Below are 18,307 nucleotides of genomic sequence, written 5' to 3'. Positions count from 1 at the left end.
AGGCTGCAGTGAGCCCTGATCACACCACTGCACTCCAGCCTGGGCAACAAAGTGAGACCATGTCTCAAAAAGAAATATTGATTTAATCAAGTGACAGAATCTCAGGCAATTTTTGTTCTGAATTTATGCTGGTTGTTTTTGCAATAAAGATTTTTTTAAGAGACTGGAATGCATAAATAAGGATGGGGGGGTGGGTAAGTCAATCATTCTACTTAATGCTATGTTAATACTGTACAGTAGAACCAGTTCTAAGCTCCATAGCTAAAGAGTAATGAAGAAAACTTGGAGATGCTCCAATAAGAGCCATCAAAATATTAAGAATTTAAGAATACATAGTTTTAGGAAGAGTAAAAGGAACTGAACTCAAACAGCTTAAAGCTTCCTTCAACTGTAAAACACGGAGATTTGACTCAGTAATTTCTCATATCCTTCCAGCTCTAACATTTTTTTTGTTCTGAGACTAGATCCGTTAGTCAACAGAGAAACTGCCAACCACCCACAGCATCTGAAACAGTGAACTCAGCATATGAAGATGCTGAGGAATAACTATGGTTGAAGGCTGACTGCATCTTAGTCCTTCCACCATAAGAAGAATTTCTTCCAGACAGAAGAGGTTAAGGAGATGTGCCCATTCTCCTCTGAGCAAGAGAGTAAACGGGCTTTAACCGCAGCACGACAAATTTAGGATCATGGAAAGTTATCTGAAAAAATGTAGTAAATGTAGAGTTAACACAAGACTGATTTTAAAGTCCCCCTATCTCCACTTTAAAATTTTAAAGTCCCTATTAGGGGGATCTTAAAATTACTGAGTCAAATCTCCATGTTTTACAGTTGAAGAAACCTTTAAGCTAAGTTCAGTTCCTTTTATTGTTCCTAAAAGGATATATTCTTAAATTCTTAATATTTTGATGATTCTTATTGGAGCACCTCCAAATTTTCTTTATTACTCCTTAGCTGTGGAGCTTAGAGCTGGTTCTGAACACTATTAACGTAGCATTAAATAGAATGATTGATTTACCTCCCAATCCTTATTTATGCATTCCAATGTCTTAAAATAAATATTTATCGCAAAAACAACCAACATAAATTCAGAACTAAAATTGCCCACGATTCTGTCATTTGATTAAATCTACCATTAGCCATGTAGATGGTATATCATTAGCAATGTAGATGCCACTAGCAATGTAGCTGGTATATCACTTTCTGTGTGTGTAATTATGTGATTACGTCTGTGTGATAGAGATAAAATGTTCTGTGCCAATGCTCCTCATCCCCTACCTCCTTCCTGCCACATACCAAAGGAGAGTTTGTTTGTCAAATTCTGGATTTTTTTTTTTTCTGGAGTGGAAGAATAAAAAGTGGTATAAAAACAGGAATGAAAATGAAGAAGAAAAATGCAAGGGTCTGGTGAAAGCAGCCAAATCTATGAACAAATGGAGAACTCAGAGAAAGGGTCTTGCCACCAGGGTGGGAAGGAGTTTGGGAAGATTAGCACATGAGAAACTCTCGGTAATCAAAGTCTCTAAATATGACAAATTGAATTGAGACTCCTTTCATATTCTTTGAGAAGCTGAATAAATATTGAAGTATATTTTAAATTAGCATTTGGAAACTAAACTGGGCTTCCCACAAAGAGACTAAGCCATGTGGGTCCTAGGTTTTATTTAGGTTACATGTATCTGTTGCCTCCCTTTCTACTCCACACATATTTCTTCAGTACCTAACACAGTGCCTGAATGATTCAATAAGTGAATGTATGAGTGGCACATATGTATAAATAAGTTGTATCTGGTTCCTTCTGAGAAAATTCCCAGGTTTCAAAATCAGTATTAACCAACATTTCCAGGTGATGTCACTTTGCTGAATATTTAAGCACTAATGGTCCTTGAAGCCAGGCCAGCAGATGAGAGGACTGCCTACAGGTTGAATATAGACAGGAGGGCCTGCGTGAAAGCTCAAAATGGAAAGACAATAGTAAAAGTGATGCAATTGTGGCAATAGTTAAGATGATAGCTATTAATGTGACAGCCAAGAGAAAGACACGGCAAAGGCTTAAGAGTAGAACGAGCTGTGAGATCAGTGACCAGGAGAGTCCAAAGGATGATGTCCATGTACAAGTCCCACATAAATGAGGTATGTTCAGAGAGCTGAGAAGAGGAAATTCTTCAGAATGTGTCTTCTACTGGGGCATGTTTAGCTGTTTAAAAACACTGGGTCAGGCTATGCATCATCCTCCTTTCTGATCCTCCTCCTCCCACTAGGCAGGGCAGTCCAGACTGTTCAAGGCAAGTATTATAATGGGCAAAACTGGCACAAATCATGTCAGTATCCTGGAACAATACTGGTAGTCACTGTATTATACACTGTCACAAACTTGTGGTTAAATAAATAAATAAAGATAATGATGATGCTGTGAAATTCATCTGTGAAGTAAGACATAAACTCCTTGGTATACTCTCCCTGCCAATGGCCCTTTGTGGAACCATTCCTGGAGCCAATTTCAGTAACATCCTTGAGGAAATCTAATATTTTCCATCAACCAATTCCATTTCCACATTTGGTCTCTTCTGATAATTCACAGTTAATTTTCCTCTTGGAATAAATCTTTTAAGTAGCTATGGACTTGATATAGAAGTGTATTAGGCCGTTCTTGCATTGCTATAAAGAAATATCTGAGGCTGGGTAATTTACAAAGAAAAGAGGTTTATTTGGCTCATGGTTCTGCAGGCTTTACAGGAAGCGTGGTGCTGGCCTCTGCTCAGCTTCTAGGGAAGCCTCAGGAAGCTTACAGTTATGGTGGAAGGCAAAAGGAGAGCAGGCATGTCACATGGCCAGAGCAAGAGCAAGTGAGAGAGAGAGAGAGAGAGAGAGAGAGTGCCAAGCCATGAGGGATCCACCCCAATGACCCAGACACCTCCCACCCCACCTCCAGCATTGGGGATTACAATTCAGCATGAGATTTGGGCAAGGACAAATATCCAAACTATATCGAGAAGATAGCATAAACCTGTGAGAATTGTTTTTCAGATTCTTAATGACAGCATTTCTATCAGTTGAGTTTCTTTCCTAATGTAGGATCAGCTTTTGTTGCCATTGTATGAAATTGAGTCCTACATTGTTTATTGCATACGATTATTTGTATAGTTAGTTTTTTAAAGAACTAGTTTGTACTGGTTTGCATTGGTATCATATTTCTGCAAATATTTTCCTTACTTGAGCATTCCCCATCCCCCATTTTGAGAAAATTAACATAATTGCACTTTCTTTTTTACCAAAAAATGCAACAATTAACATAATTGCACACTTTTTCTTTTCTTTTCTTTTTTTAAATGGCAACTCAGGCTGTTAACCATTCAAGATCCAAGAACATCGGTTGGCTGCAAAACAGGCACCCTGAGGGACCAATTATGAATCAGAATGCACTTTATCCCAGCCACAGAACGCAAAGGGTTACACTCTGCAGGAGCTGCGGTTGGGGAAGGGAAAGGGAGTAACCGGATTCGCCTTGCCTGTCTGTGATTGGGAAGCACGCACCCTTTGTTTTCCAACTGGGAACAAGATACTGGAAATTCCTCTTTCCCTTAGAAAACAGAAGGCAAGGGTGTTGGCTGTGGAAATTAGAACTGGGTAATATTTCTAGAGCACTTTGAAATTCTTTCAGGATAAATGTTATACGAACACAAATGATTTCTTTCATTTTTAAATTGTGTTCCTATCATTGGTAACACCCCAAGTAAAGCCTTTTTAATTAAAAATCTCTGGATGCTATAACAAGTAACTGTGTAACTAAGTAGCAAGAGAACTTTGCCGTGTAGTGAAGGGGGAGTCAAAGATAGGTGAAACCAGCCTCTGATTAAATTACCTTTGCTTCCTACTTCCCATTACATATTATATTATAGTATACTGTCTGCTGGACAAAATCGAAAGGAGATAAGATGGACATAAGGGTAGGAAAATCATTCAAAATGTGAGCCTCTAAGATCACATTGAAAGGAAGAGGAGAAACCAGGTGTGTTGTGGAGACAAAGAGAGGTGCCTAATGGATTCGAAGTCCACTAATGTGGGAGGGAAAATAAATCCTGGAGTTATAACTCCTGAATTATAAGACAGAAAGAAAGTCAGGAAGTGGAAACTCAAGAATCAATGTGGAAAGGAATTTGATCATATTTTGAAATGGCTTCTGAGCCATAAAAAATTAAAATACCACACTTTACAGACCAATACTGTGGAAAATGACATTCTCTCTCATTTCATTTTCCAGTTTATTTCATCTGTAAAGAATTAGCCCTGGGAACCATATTAGCCAATTTATATTAATTTATACTATTAAGTTGTACTTAAATGGGTAACTATTATAATTAGCCACGTTTCAGGGGATAAGACTGGTACCCCCATTTTGTTTGCTACAACTACTCACTTCCAAAGATCGAGTCTATTTAAACGTTTCCATGTCTTCCTAAGGTAAGTGTGTGTAATAAACAGTTTGAACTCTCACCAGTTTTCTTATCAAACTCATTAAAGGCCCAGGTTCCTGGAATTTATTGCCTTCTTGTCCTTATCCCCTCCCCCAGCCCCCACACTCTTTCTATATTAGCTTTTCTCAAAAGGTAGTCTGCACACCTTCCCTTGTGTCCTAGAGACCCTTTGAAAGGGTCCACAAGTTAGAATCTATTTTCATTATAATTCTAAGAGGAATTGCCTTTTTCACTGATGGTGCCAAAGCAAGTTTTATAGTGGATAAATCTGCTGGTGCCTTGGCACAAATGTCAGTGTACTGGAACTGTACTGGCTATCATTGTATTCTACACTGTCACATACTTGCAGGGAAAAAAAAGATGGAGTAAAAATGATCAATTTTATTAAACCTCAGTCCTTGAAGAAATGAAAGCACACACAAAGCCCTGTGCTGCATACTGAAGTACAATGGTTCCAGCACTGTGTGATTGCTGGAGTGCTGGAGCTGCTAGCTGAATTGGCTGCTTTTTCACGGAACACCTTTTCACTTGAAACACAAAGATAAGATGAAGGATGGTTACTCAGACTAGGGTATCTGGCAGGTATTTTCCTGAAAATAAATGAAGCGAGCCTGTCACTTCAAGGAAAACAGCTCACGGTATTTTTAAATGAATTAATGATTTTTTAAAAAGTCTCAGTTTTAATTTCTAATATCATAAATATTAATAAATATAACCTACATAAACAAAAGCTCTTTGGGATCCTCAATTATTTTTTAAGAGCGTCAAAGAATCCTGGGAACAAAAGTTTGAGAACAGCTGCTCTATATAAATGCTTCCCAGAGTGTGTTCTTTGAAAGTCTGGCCCTTGGGGTGCTCTCCTTCTGTGCTATCCAAACATATTGGGTAATTTAAACTAGCCACATGTGGTTATGTATTTGTTTATTTTTAATTTTTAATTTTGATGGGTACATAGTAGGTGTATATACTTATGGGGTACATGAGATATCTTGATACAGGCATACAGTTGAATGTGTAATAATTACATCAGGGTAAATGAAGTATCCATCGCCTCGAGCGTTTATCATCTCTTTGTATTACAAACATTCCAATTATACTCTTTTAGTTATTTTAAAATGTACTATAAATTATTGTTGACTGTAGTCACTGGGGTTATTTAAATTTACATTAAAATTTAATAATCAGTTGTGCAGTTGCGCTAGCTACGATTTAAATGTTCAATAGCTAAATGTGGCTAACAGCTTATACGACATTTTCATCATTGCAGAAAGGATGCTGCAGTCAGGGAGGATTGCATACACCTCCTTCTCTGGTTTATTCACCATGTTCATTGGAAGCAAAATTCTGAAAGGAGGAAATACTGTTTTCATTTGGTTTAAACATTTCTCAAGTTTATTTGAACATAGACTTTATTTTTCGTGTAACATCTCTATTTTATGAAACATACTTTGAAAAATGCTATTCTGCCTTTTCCCAATATTATTAACTATTCCATTGAATATGAAGTTTTGTTGTAAGCAATTTTCATACCTCTTTTGAAAGTAAATGGGTATAAATAATAAAGTATAGAAACCTATCATCTAAATCTAAATTTCATTCCTTTGCTAGTTCACACTGAGGATTTCCCTCTATCAGTGTATATTCCAGTTCACATTACTTTTCTGATTATTTCTGAATTTTTAGTCCATGTAATGGTTGCCAACAAAGTTATATATTTGGGTTTTCTACACACAATCTCAAAGTCTGTACCCCTGATTGGGAATCCCTGTGACTTCTGAGTATCCCCACCAGTCAATAAGATTTTGCAAGCTTTAGAGATTTTTAATAATAAACTTTTAACTTTAGAATAGTTTTAGACAAAGAAAAATTGTAAGAGTCACAGATAATTCCCATTACCCCATACCCAGTTTCCCCTATTGTTAACAATATTGCTATAATTTGTCTCCAAGATTTAATTTTACAAAAATGAAGGCTTATTTATTATTTTCCAAATGAAAATCATAATACTGGATATGTTTGTTCAAACCACATGCACTCCAACACCCCACCACATGAGTCATTATTTCAAGCTTCCCTTAAGTGTAGTAAGCTTAGGTGCCAAATAGCTCCTAGTCTTATCATGTAAGGCCAACAACCCCCATCACACACACCTTTCCCAGGCAGGTGAGCAGCTGGGCTGGTGACATTGGCACCAGGGCTGTGAGCAGGCAGTGCTGGCTAGAAGTTATTGGGCCACAGGAAAACATGGCCCCCAGCCAGGGTCAGGGAGCCAAGGTGGTAACAATGTGAAGTGAGACTCCAAAGTGAAAAGTCAGCAATGGAGAACAGGTAAGACAGATGCAGAAAGCTGAAAAAACTCCCAGAAGGAAAGGAAATGCACAGAGAAGTGGACAGCATGGGTTGCTTGCAGATGAGTTCATGAGTTGGGCGGGAGCTGTTAAGAACACTGAACTGGTATGGATGAATTACGCATTCTTTATAAGAAAATAGTTTTTTAAAGTAGCATGCATATTGATTAATTTTCATGCTGTTTTTAATTTTTTCTCTCCTAAGAGAAATTCATGTATATTCATATTCATGTTTGTGAATGCATATACAAAGACAATCTGGAAGTATATACACCAGGCTATAGTCAGTGATTACTTCTAGGGGTGGGAATTGGGGGGTTGGGATTAGAGTCGGGTGATATGATACGAAGGGGGTATTTTGTTTTATATTATACTTACTTCTAGAGTGTTTCAGTTATTTACAGACTATATTAACATATTGCTCAGAGACATAAAGAAAACAAGCAGTAAAAGTAATACATGTTTGTTTATACAAATCAGAAATATTGAGAAGTATATGAAAAAATTTAAATTATTTGTATGCTCACCACCCTGTGATAATAACTTCTTTTAGTGAGTTTCTTTCTCATCCCTACCTCCCTCTCCTTAATATTTAGATATATAGATGTTGTAGACTGTAATATTGCTCACAAATACTTGGTGCCCTTCCCTGTCCTGTTGAACACAGATGAGGCCATGTGACTTCCTTTGAACAATGAATCATGAGGAGGATTGATGAGTGTCACTTCTGGGCCAAAGCTTTAAGAACCTGCTCGTGGGTCTCCATGTTCTTTGTTCTTCATTTCTGCAATCATGGAAGCTTGTCTCGAGATGAAGTGTCTGTCATCTTTATGTATTCCAGAGTATCTGTGAAGATTACAGCAACCCTGATGACTCAAGATGGACAGGCAGTATAAAGGAGAAATAAGCCTTGTTGTTGTAAGCAGCAGAGATTATCAGGTTTTTAATGTAGCATAATTACCTTACCCTGACAGAAAATATACATAGATATTTGTGAGTATTTGTATGTAAATGAAACTGTATGTATATATGTATGTGTATACAGAGATACACATATATAAAATTCATCATCGGTATGAAGGTAGGTTCATACTCTCATTCTTTTTTGACTTAAGATTTCACTACAAAAATTTTCCTATCTTACCAATTTTTGAAAATATGATTTTAATGGCTGTATATCATTCCATTTCATGGACTTACCATAATGTATTTATCTCCTTTGGGCAGACATTCAGATTGTTTCCAAGTTTGACCCATGTACATTGTCAGTAAACATCTTTGAGGACAAATATTTGTCCACAGCTCTGACTCAGGATAAATTTCATACTTAGGATAAATACCAAGAAATGAGATGACTGTTAATTCTAGAGCTGACTCTTTTCTCACCCTCTTGGCTTCTTATAGCTTCCATGATTGCCTCATCTCCATGGGGCTCCTCTATGTCAACAAGGTAAAACAGTTCAGCTGCCAACCCACAGGTACAGAGGCACTGAATCTCTGGCAGTTTTAATAGATGGGATAAAAATCCTATCCAAAGACAAGGTTGAGATTTTCTTCACTTAGGAATTTTCATTAAAAAACTAAGAGTAAAACAAAACAATACTTACAAAATGGAACTTTCTGCTGCATATAACTTCTAGCCAAAGAGTACCCTTCAGGGTTCCCAGTCCTGAGGTCTTTTACTCACCTCCTCCCCAGCTGGGTTAGATGTGATAGTTGCCTGGTCCCTCCCAGAACCAGATTTCTGGCATTGTCTGCAGCCCACTCTCACATATGCGCCCATCCTACCCCGTTGCTCTTCAGGAGCTCTGCATGAACCTGAAAGTAGCACTTTCTCACTCTATAACTGTTGGTTTCCTGTTCTGTCTTTCCACTAAGTTACACCGTGATCTTCTTGAAGGCAGAGACTGTATTTCACTTCCACAACCATAATGATCAGCATGGTACCCAGAACTTATCTGACTTAGATAAGTGTATACATGGATGCAAGCATGAACTAATGTGTGGACTCATACATACGTGAATGCATGAATCAATGACTAGTCAAAGGGAGACATGAGGAGTATATTTTTCCATCTCCAGCATCTAAAAGGGACTATCTTCCCACTTTCAGGATAGTTAATTTTTACATATAAATGAGCAGTTTATTTGTAAGGTGTGGGTGCTTATAAGATTGGTGTTCATTAACTTGCAGAATTCATGTACCTTTGAGGAACATCCTGAAAACCAAACAAGTATTTCTTTTTTCTTCCCTTAGGATTAAGTGGCACTTATGAAAAGGAAAGAGAAAATAAAGGAAGAGAATGAGGCAAGATCTTTATCACCATGTCTTTCTGAAGTGAGAGACACATTCCTTTATTTAACTAGTCAGTGCCTTGATACAAAGTGTGAGGAGCATGTAGGGAAACAGGCTCTCTTAGTCATCATTGGTGGGAGTGTAAATTGGTGCCAACATTTTGGAGGTAATTTTGGGAGTATTTATCAAAATTCTAAATGCATATACCATCTGGCCAAGCAATTCAGCCCCTGGGGGTTTATGTCCCAGAATGCTTCCATAATGCATAAATATGAATGTATACGGATGTTAGTTGCAGCACCATCTCTAATAATCAAAAATTGAAATAATCCAGATGCCCATCAAAAGGGGATTGGATAAATAATGTTAATCAATATAGTGGGATCTATCCAATTTAAATTATTTAGTGATAAAAGCTAAATTGCACATAACATGAACCCACATTCTAGAAAGAAGATGTAAATGCATCAGGATGTAAGACAAGAAGGATATATTGCAAATGTAGTGGTGGCTACCTGTGGGGAGTAGGGATTGGGGTAGGAGTGGAAGAGACTTTTTTTTTTTTTTTTTTTGAGATCAAGTCTCATTCTGTCACCCATGCTGGAGTGCAATGGCACAATCTTGGCTCACTGCAACCTCCGCCTCCCGGGATCAAGCGATTCTCCTACCTCAGCCTCCCTAGCAACTGGGATTTCAGGTGCCCGCCACCATGCCTGGCTAATGTTTGTATTTTTAGTAGAGATGGGATTTCGCCATGTTGGCCAGGCTGGTCTTGAATTCCTGACTTTAGGTGATCCACCCACCTCGGCCTCCCAAAATGCTGGAGTTACAGGCGTGAGCCACCACACACGGCTGGAAGAGACCTTTTTGATCTTATGTATTTACTTCTGTATTTAAAAAAATTATTTAAAACAAATATGCATTACCTTTTAAATAAATATTTTAAAAATAAAAACAATAATTAATTGCTAATTTGTCAAGCCCTGGGCTGAGAATTGACCTATTCTTGGGCATTAGAAATCTTTAGTAATAGTAAACATTTCCTTTGAGGTCATTTAAATGATGGGAAGAACAAAACTGAGCAAAATACTAGAAATTTCAAAATTTCAGCCATCTGATCCCCATTCAAGTCCTGTTTTAGAAATATCATAGCCCTATGTTGAATTCTTTTTTACTATAGAATAGGAACTTTTGAATGAGACCATTTAAAATTATCCAAGACTCCAATTCTGGAAGGTTTTTTTTTTTTTTTTTTTTTTTTTTTTCAGCTTTCTGCCTCACCTACGTGTCAAGTCAGACTTGGTGTTGGCTGGATTTATTTTAGTTTATCCTCAGCCTTCCAAGAGCAAGTCCCTCAGTAACAGTTTCTGAATGGCCTGGTATCTGTTATGTTTTGTTTGCACATGGAAGTTGTCACGTGTTCTCTGTGACAACATGATTTCTCAGTATTCAAGGGCTGAATCCTTTTCCTGACCACATTTTCTATTTGGCTTGGGATCTTCTAGAGGTTACTCATACCAAGCTCTTTTAAACTTACATAGGAATTAGTTGCTATTTTGAGCCAGCACCACACCAAGCTCTAGACAACTTCAAGCTCCCTATTATTCATATCTACTTCTAAATAATTAAAGCCATGGACAACAATATCTGGCTACATCAGCCAGTGCTTTGGGCAGGCTGAAGAATGGAGAAAGTTCACTGAACTGCTGCTATGCGCTTTATTGCCATAGCTCTGGGCAAAACCTTTAAGTGGTTGCATTTTGTATGCAGGATTGCTGGCCAAACTTTTGAATTATGCTACACAATGTCACAGGCCATTTCAGCTGGCGTCCAGACACTCCTAGTATAAACACAACCACCAGCACCCACTGTACATTTTCTCTCATTGACATTGCTGGGTGCTTTTGTTTAGTAATAGCTTGGGGCAGCGAAGAGGGGTGATGAGAATAATGGAGACGATAACATGACACTGAGGCCATTGGGTGGATTGTGAGCCCCTAGAACTACAGAATTTTTTTTTCATGAACAGGACTTGCTTTGGGGCCCAGATGTCAAAGAGTGACACAGAGTTGGAGAGGGCCAATTTTTCCCACCTCCCTGTGGAATCCAGTATTGTTCTGGCACATGTGATGGGGACTTTGGAGACATTGGGAGACAGTATTCTCAGCACATTCTTGGTCAAGTGTTTCGCAGTGGACTCCTCAGTGAAGGCAGTGATAAAAATTTCTTCCAGCTGCTTGCTAGGACTTCATGTTGACAGATGAGAACTGGAGCAGACAAGAAAAAATACTAGGGATGCTCCAAGAGGGCCAGGACAGAGATTTCTGTAGGACTCTGCTGTATCCTCTCACATAGTATGCACTCAGTACCTATTAATTAAGTGGGTGGATGATTCTAGTAGTGATTAAAGCTGATAGATTGGTTTGTGAATATGAGGAAAGCATATGTTCAGGGACTCCCAGAAATAACCAGGACCATTTTGAAGAAACATAGCTACTGTTTAAAGAAAATAAAATTTGAATCCCATTATAATTTATACAATGTGTGACCTAAATTTGTTTCTACAGGTAAAGTGTGTGACCACATTTGTTTCTACAGGTAAAGATAGGTGACAATTGGATTAGAAATATTTTCTAAACCACAATAGGTAAAATAACTTGTAAGAAATCAATGATCTACTTGGCTTTTTTTTTTTGGCAGGAGTATAAACATCATTTATAAAATTAAGTCATATTCATTGTGGTCTTGACTAGATTTTTCCATAGGATCTATAACTCCATACCTAAATTATCCTGTTTCTAAAAATGTAGTGATAAGTTTGGCTCTGTGTCCACACCCAAATCTCATGTTGAGTTGTAATCCCCAGTGTTACGAGAGGGACTTGGTGGGAAGTGATTGGATCATGGGGGTGGATTTCCCCCATGCTGGTCTCATGATAGTGAGTTCTCATGAGATCTGATGGTTTAAAAGTGTGTGGCATTTCCCCCTTTGCTCCTTCTCTCTCCTGCCACCATGTGAGGAAGATGCTTGCTTCTCCTTTACCTCCAACGTGATTGTAGGTTTCCTGAGGCTTCCTAGTCATGCTTCCTGTTAAGCCTGCAGAACTGTGAGTCAATTAAACCTCTTTTCTTCATAAATTACCCAGTCTCAGGTAGTTCTTTATAGCAGTGTGAGAACAGACTAATACATGCAGTAAATATGCTTAAGGAACAAAAATTCTATGGATACGGTATAATTTACTGAATGTTTTTGTCCTCTAGCTGGATTAGTTGAAACTGAAGCCAAATGTGTGACTACTTAAGGCTGTGAATGCTTAAAGACTTTGAATAGCCATTAGAGTCTGTTCAACTGTAACTAATAAGCTTCCTTCTAGTTCTTAGACTTGGTTTATCACAGAAGTTCCTGTTTGCATTTTAAAATTCATTTCTAGGTAAGGTCTTGGCTAAGGAGGAGAAGGAAGGAAAGGAAGGTAGATTCTGTTTGGATTTTAAGGTCAGGCAGTCAGTTTGGCAGCTGGGCTTATATAACCTTTAACTTCTCCTAATTAGAAATTTTCAAAGTACCTGGCTCTCCCCAGGATGCCAATTTGCTAGAGAATCTGCTTGCAGCCTCCATGTAAGTCAATTTGAAGCTTTAACCAACAAAAATAACAAAAGCTTCAGCTCCATGAAACAAGTTATTCTCCATTGTTTGACTCATTGTGAGGCTGGGGTTAACCTGACAATTTTAAACTCATTCATCTTAATGTACAACCTATTCAATTACCCCCATGTCCTACAAATAGGTCAAACTTTCAAAACCTTCAGAGAGAAGCCAGTCATAGAGGAGAAGTGTTTTCCTCTCACTGGTGTTTGAAAGTAACTCTTTTAACATCATTTCCAGATAAAGGTTTTAAAAATACGGCCAGGCAGGGTGGCTTAGGCCTGTAATCCCAGGGCTTTGGGAGGCCAAGGCGAGAGGATTGTTCAAGGCCAGGAATTTGACACCAGCCTGGGCTGGTCTCTACAAAAAAATTAAACAATTAGCCAGCATGGTGGCGCACGCCTGTAGTCCTAGCTACTTGGCAGGCTGAGGCAGGAAGATCACTTAAGTCCAGGAGTTTGAGGTTACAGTAAGCTGTGATCACTCCAGCCCAGGTAACAGTGAGACTCTGTCTCTAAATACATATATGTAGAGTCTCTAAATATATATTTATTTTTTATATATAAATATATTGATTGACCTCTCATGTCTTTATATATAAATATATATTATATATAAAGACATGAGAGGTCAATCAATATATATATTTATATATAAATATATATATATTTAGAGACAAATATGTGTAAGATGTACATTGGTTCACTCCAGAAAGGTAGGAGAGATCATAGGTAGATAAGAGACAATGGGTTGCATTTATATATATGTACAAAGTTTGTTATTCTTTTACTATGTTATTCTTTTACTAAATTGTTAAAATTAACAATCCATTGAATATCGGTTGTGATAAAGAAATCAAGTATCTTTTTAACAAGAAAGTGAAAAGCAAAGGGAAATTTCAGCTTGTATTAAAAAACTTAAGAGCTCAGTTTATTTTAATATAGAATTTCAGGATAATGTGCTAGAGTGTGAATGTACCCATGATTCTATAACTTTCCATGCTTGTCTTCATCTTTTGTAACTTTATCCCCTTCCATAGTTCCAATTACTATTTATAGCCTTTCTAAAGCTGAGTTCAGTAGCTTTCCTTCCAACTTCTTTCTTTACTTTAAAAAAAAAAAAAGTGGTCAGGTGAGGTGGCTCACACCTGTAATCCCAACACTTTGGGAGGCCGAGGCAGGTGGATCACCTGAGGTCAGGAGTACAAGAGCAGCCTGTCCAACATGGTGAAACCCCATCTCTACTAAAAATACAAAAATTAGCTGGGTGTGGTGGCACATACCTGTAATCCCAGCTACTCAGGAGGCTGAGGCAGGAGAATCGCTTGAACCCAGGAGGCAGAGGTTGCAGGGAGCCGAGATCGCACCATTGTACTACAGCCTGGGCGACAGAGCAAAACTCTGTCTCAAACAGCTTTAATAAGGCACAATTCACATAACATTACTATTCACATACCATACCATTCACCTTTGTTTTAAAGTTTACAATTCAGTGGTTTTTAGCATATTCACAGGACTGGCAACTATCACCACAATCTAATTTTAGAACATTTTCACCACTCCTGTGAACCCAGAAAGTATCTGAGACAGGTCTCAATCAATTTAGAAAGTTTATTTTGCCAAGTTTAAGGACGTGCCCATGATAAAGCCTCTGGAGGTCCTGATGATGACACTGCCGTTGGAAAATTATGACTGAGACAGTGAAAGACACCTAACCGGGGAGACTGATTTGAGTAATAATAAAGCTCCGATCCCCTGCACAGCTGGCTCTGCATGAATTACCCTTTCTCTATTGCAATTCCCCTGTCTTGATAAATCGGCTCTGGCCAGGCAGCAGGCAAGGTGAACCCACTGGGCAGTTACAATGACATGTGCCCAAGGGGGTCAGGGCACAGCTTGGTTTTATACACGTTAGGGAGATATAGGAGATCAATCAATATGTGTAAGATGTACATTGGTTCACTCCAGAAAGGCAGGAGGGATCAGAGGTAAATAAGAGACAATGAGTTGCATTATTTTGAGTCTCTGATTAGCCTTTCACTGAATACACAATTTACATGTGAGAGGTGGGTAGAATAGTCACTTATGCCTTAGTCTAGCTCAGTGATTTGTACATAAACAATAAGGCAGAGGAATAATCAGATATGCATTTGTCTCAGGTGAGCGGGGGAATGACTGTGACATCAGTCCTTTATCCAGCACCTGTGAATATTAGCTACCGATTTACATTGCCAAGGTAAAATACAGCATAACTGTTTTAGGGTAAAAATCTTGAGTCTCACAAGGAATTTTCTTGTGGGCAAAGTGTGAGGGAGGTATGTATTATGTTGGTGCAAAAGTAATTGTGGTTTTTGCCATTTAAACATAGCAAGAACCACAATTGCTTTCGCACCAACCTAATAGCTTTTTTATCTTTGTAGCTATCTAATTTAGGAATAAAACAGGAGCAGGTCTGCCTGATGCAGTCTCAGCTTGACTTTTCCCTTTGGCTGAGTGATTTATTTTCTTTCATACCCCAAAAAGAGACTCCATCTCCATCAGCAGTCACTCCCCGTTTTTTACTCCTCTACCTCAATCCTAGGCAATCACAAATCTATTTTCTGTAGCTATGGAGTGCCTAGTCTGAAAATTTTATATGAATGGAATCGTACAACATGTGATCTTTTGTGACTGGGTTCTTTCACTTAGCATAATATATTCAAGATTTATTCATGTTGTAGCATGTATCAGCACTTCCTTTTAGTTACTGCACAATGTTCCATTGTATTTCTGTACCACATTTATTTATCTATTTACTGGTTGATGGACATTTGGATTGTTTCCTCTTTGTGCATATACTAGAGTCATCTTTGTCCTTTATTTTCCTCTATTCTTCAACATATAATCGGTAGCCATACCTATTGCTTCTGTCAGTGTAATCTCTTTCTCATATGTCTCTCCTGTCCATCACTACTGCTATAGCTTAGTTTTGTGATATCACCATTTCTCACTTTGTATTACTCCAAACAGCTTTCTACATGTTCTTTCCTCACCCAAACTTGTCTCCTTCCCTAATCCATCCTGAACACTACAGTTTTAGCGTACTTTGTAGTTGCTTAAAAACACCAAATAGATTTCCGTATCCTATGGTGTTTCTAAAATGCAGACCCTATGGATGAGGGATGGGTTTGAGATGGGGGTGGCAGGCAAAGACTTTTAAAATATTTTTATTTCTGGGCCCCCACATTCTGTAGAACTGGGGTAGAACTGAGAAATCATTATTTTAAAAAGATAGATTCACAGGGGAATTCTATCAAACCATAAAAGATGAGATCATTGGAATGCTATTTTATCCAGTTGAGAGTACTGGAAAAGTAAGAAAACTTCTAAAAATCTTTTAAGAAAACCATAAACTAATCTCACTTATGAGACATAAAAAATCTTAAAAATTAGCAAAGAGGACCAATGGCATATTGACATAGGAGTTAAAAAGAATCTATTTAGGCAGATAGTGAAGTAAGAAAGTCCTCCGTAAGGTTTTCTTTTTTATAAAAAGCAGCCCCCAAATCCTTTCTTTTCCTAACAAAAAGCAGCCTGAAAAATCAAGCTGCAAGCATAGATAAGCAAGCTAGAAGCTTGCGTAGGTAAATACCAGCAGCTGTGCCAATAGAAAAAGGCTACCTGGGGGCCAAGCATGTTCAATATGGAGGCTCCATCTTCCCCTTTCTTTGTCAACAATATGTACAGTAAGGAACAGACAACATGGCGCCAGCCATGTGGAGAGTCCATCTGCATAATAAAAGATTAGGGTGGTATGGCCAGCTTTCTCATGTGCTATGCAAACGTCACACCTAGTCCAACCAATCTCTCTCGGGCCCTATGTAAATCAGACACCACATCCTCAAGCTCCTCTGTAAAACCTCATGCGTTTCACCACGAAACTGGAAGATCCAGTTAGGGGTCTGCAAGAGAGAGATCTAGTCTCTTTTCTCTTTCTTTTGCCTATTAAAATTCTGCTCTTAAACTCACTTCTTGTGTGTTCACGTCCTCAATTCCCTTGGCATGAGATAACGAACCTCAGGTATTTACCCCAGAAAATGACACTGCTTCAATATTTAATAATAATATATAAGTATTATTATAAAATGTATTCCAAGAATACAAGAGTGGTTCCTTAGTAGAGCATCAATTAATACAATTAATCGTATTAATAAAGCTAAGGAAAAAAATCAGATTGCTGCTGCCATAAATGCCAGAAAGGTATTTGGCAAACAAAATTCAACATGCATTTATGTTAAAAATACTCAATTAATAGAAATTGATGGCTATTTCAGCCAAAGCCAGCTTCCCACTTAATGGAAAAACTTTTTTTTTTTTTTTTTCTGAGATGGAGTCTTGCTCTGTCTCCCAGGCTGGGAACGATCTTGGCTCACTGCAACCTCTGCCTCCCAGGTTCAAGTGATTCTCCTGCCTCAGCCTCCTGAGTAGCTGGGATTACAGGCACGCACCATCACGCCCAGCTAATTTTTGTATTTTTAGTAGAGATGGGGTTTTGCCACGTTGGCCAGGCTAATCTCAAACTCCTGACCTCAGGTGATCTGCCCGCCTTGGCCTCCCAAAGTGCTGGCATTACAGGCATGAGCCACTGCACCTGGCTGGAAAAATATTATTAAAAGTAGTAAAAAGACAAAGATGATCACCATGTCCATTACTATTAAGCCTTGGAAACAGGGATTAGCCAATACAATTATATGAGAAAGCTTTTTTTTTTTTTTTTTTTTTTTTTTTTTTTTTTTTTTTTGAGACAAGCTCTTGCTTTGTCACCCAGGCTGGAGAGCAGTGGTGCAATCATGGCTCACTGCCCTGGCTCAGGTGATCCTCCCACATCAGCCTCCCACGTAGCTGGGACATCAGTTGTACCATCAAGCCTGACTATTTTTGTTGTTGTTGTTGTAGATGAGGTTTTGCCATGTTGCCCTGGCTGGGAGAAAGCATTTAATTACACAAGAATCAGAAGGAAAATAAAAAACTATCTCTTTCCAGATGATGTGATTACATATCTAGGAAACAAAAAATAGGCCTGGCTCAGTGGCCCACATTTCTTGTAATCCTAGCACTTTGGGAGATGAGGTGGGATCACTTGAGCCCAGGAGTTCAAGACCAGCCAGAGCAATATAGGGAGACCCTGTTTCTACAAAAAATTTTAAAAATTAGCTTGCCTGTTGTCTGAGCTACTCAGGAGGCTGAGGTGGGAGGATTACTTGAGCTCTGGAGGTTGAGGCTGCAGTGAGCAGTGATTGCATCACAGCACTCCAGCCTGGGTGATAGAGCAAGACCTTGTCTCAAAAGAGAGAAAAAAGAAAACAAAAGTAAATGGAGAAATTAATATAAATAATAAGAGAATTTGGTAAAGAGGTAGCATACAAAATTAATATAAATAAGTCAATAGTCTTATATAAATACATAATAAGCAGACAGAAGAAATAATGCTTGATACCTATAAGCATTTCTGCGAATTTTTGTAACATATTCTACAGCTGAGTAGGACTAGGTGGTTAGATATAGAAG

General features: G+C 38.3%; 1 protein-coding gene across 1 annotated transcript in view; it reads left to right on the top strand.

Annotated features, from left to right (window-relative positions):
• The window catches only part of ANKRD44 (ankyrin repeat domain 44), a 344,106-nt gene extending 340,339 nt beyond the window's left edge, over positions 1–3,767 (top strand). The window contains exon 28 of the mRNA XM_057301464.1: positions 3,342–3,767. Within this exon, the coding sequence (XP_057157447.1) occupies positions 3,342–3,349 (8 nt within the window). The 3' untranslated portion in view covers positions 3,350–3,767. The remainder of the gene's footprint in view (positions 1–3,341) is intronic.
• Positions 3,768–18,307: the final 14,540 nt, after the last annotated feature.

This window comes from Pan paniscus, chromosome 13 (genome assembly GCF_029289425.2).
Source record: "Pan paniscus chromosome 13, NHGRI_mPanPan1-v2.0_pri, whole genome shotgun sequence".
Classification (NCBI taxonomy): domain Eukaryota; kingdom Metazoa; phylum Chordata; class Mammalia; order Primates; family Hominidae; genus Pan; species Pan paniscus.
Note: the sequence above shows the minus strand (reverse complement) of the source record. Positions and strands in the feature narration are given on the sequence as shown.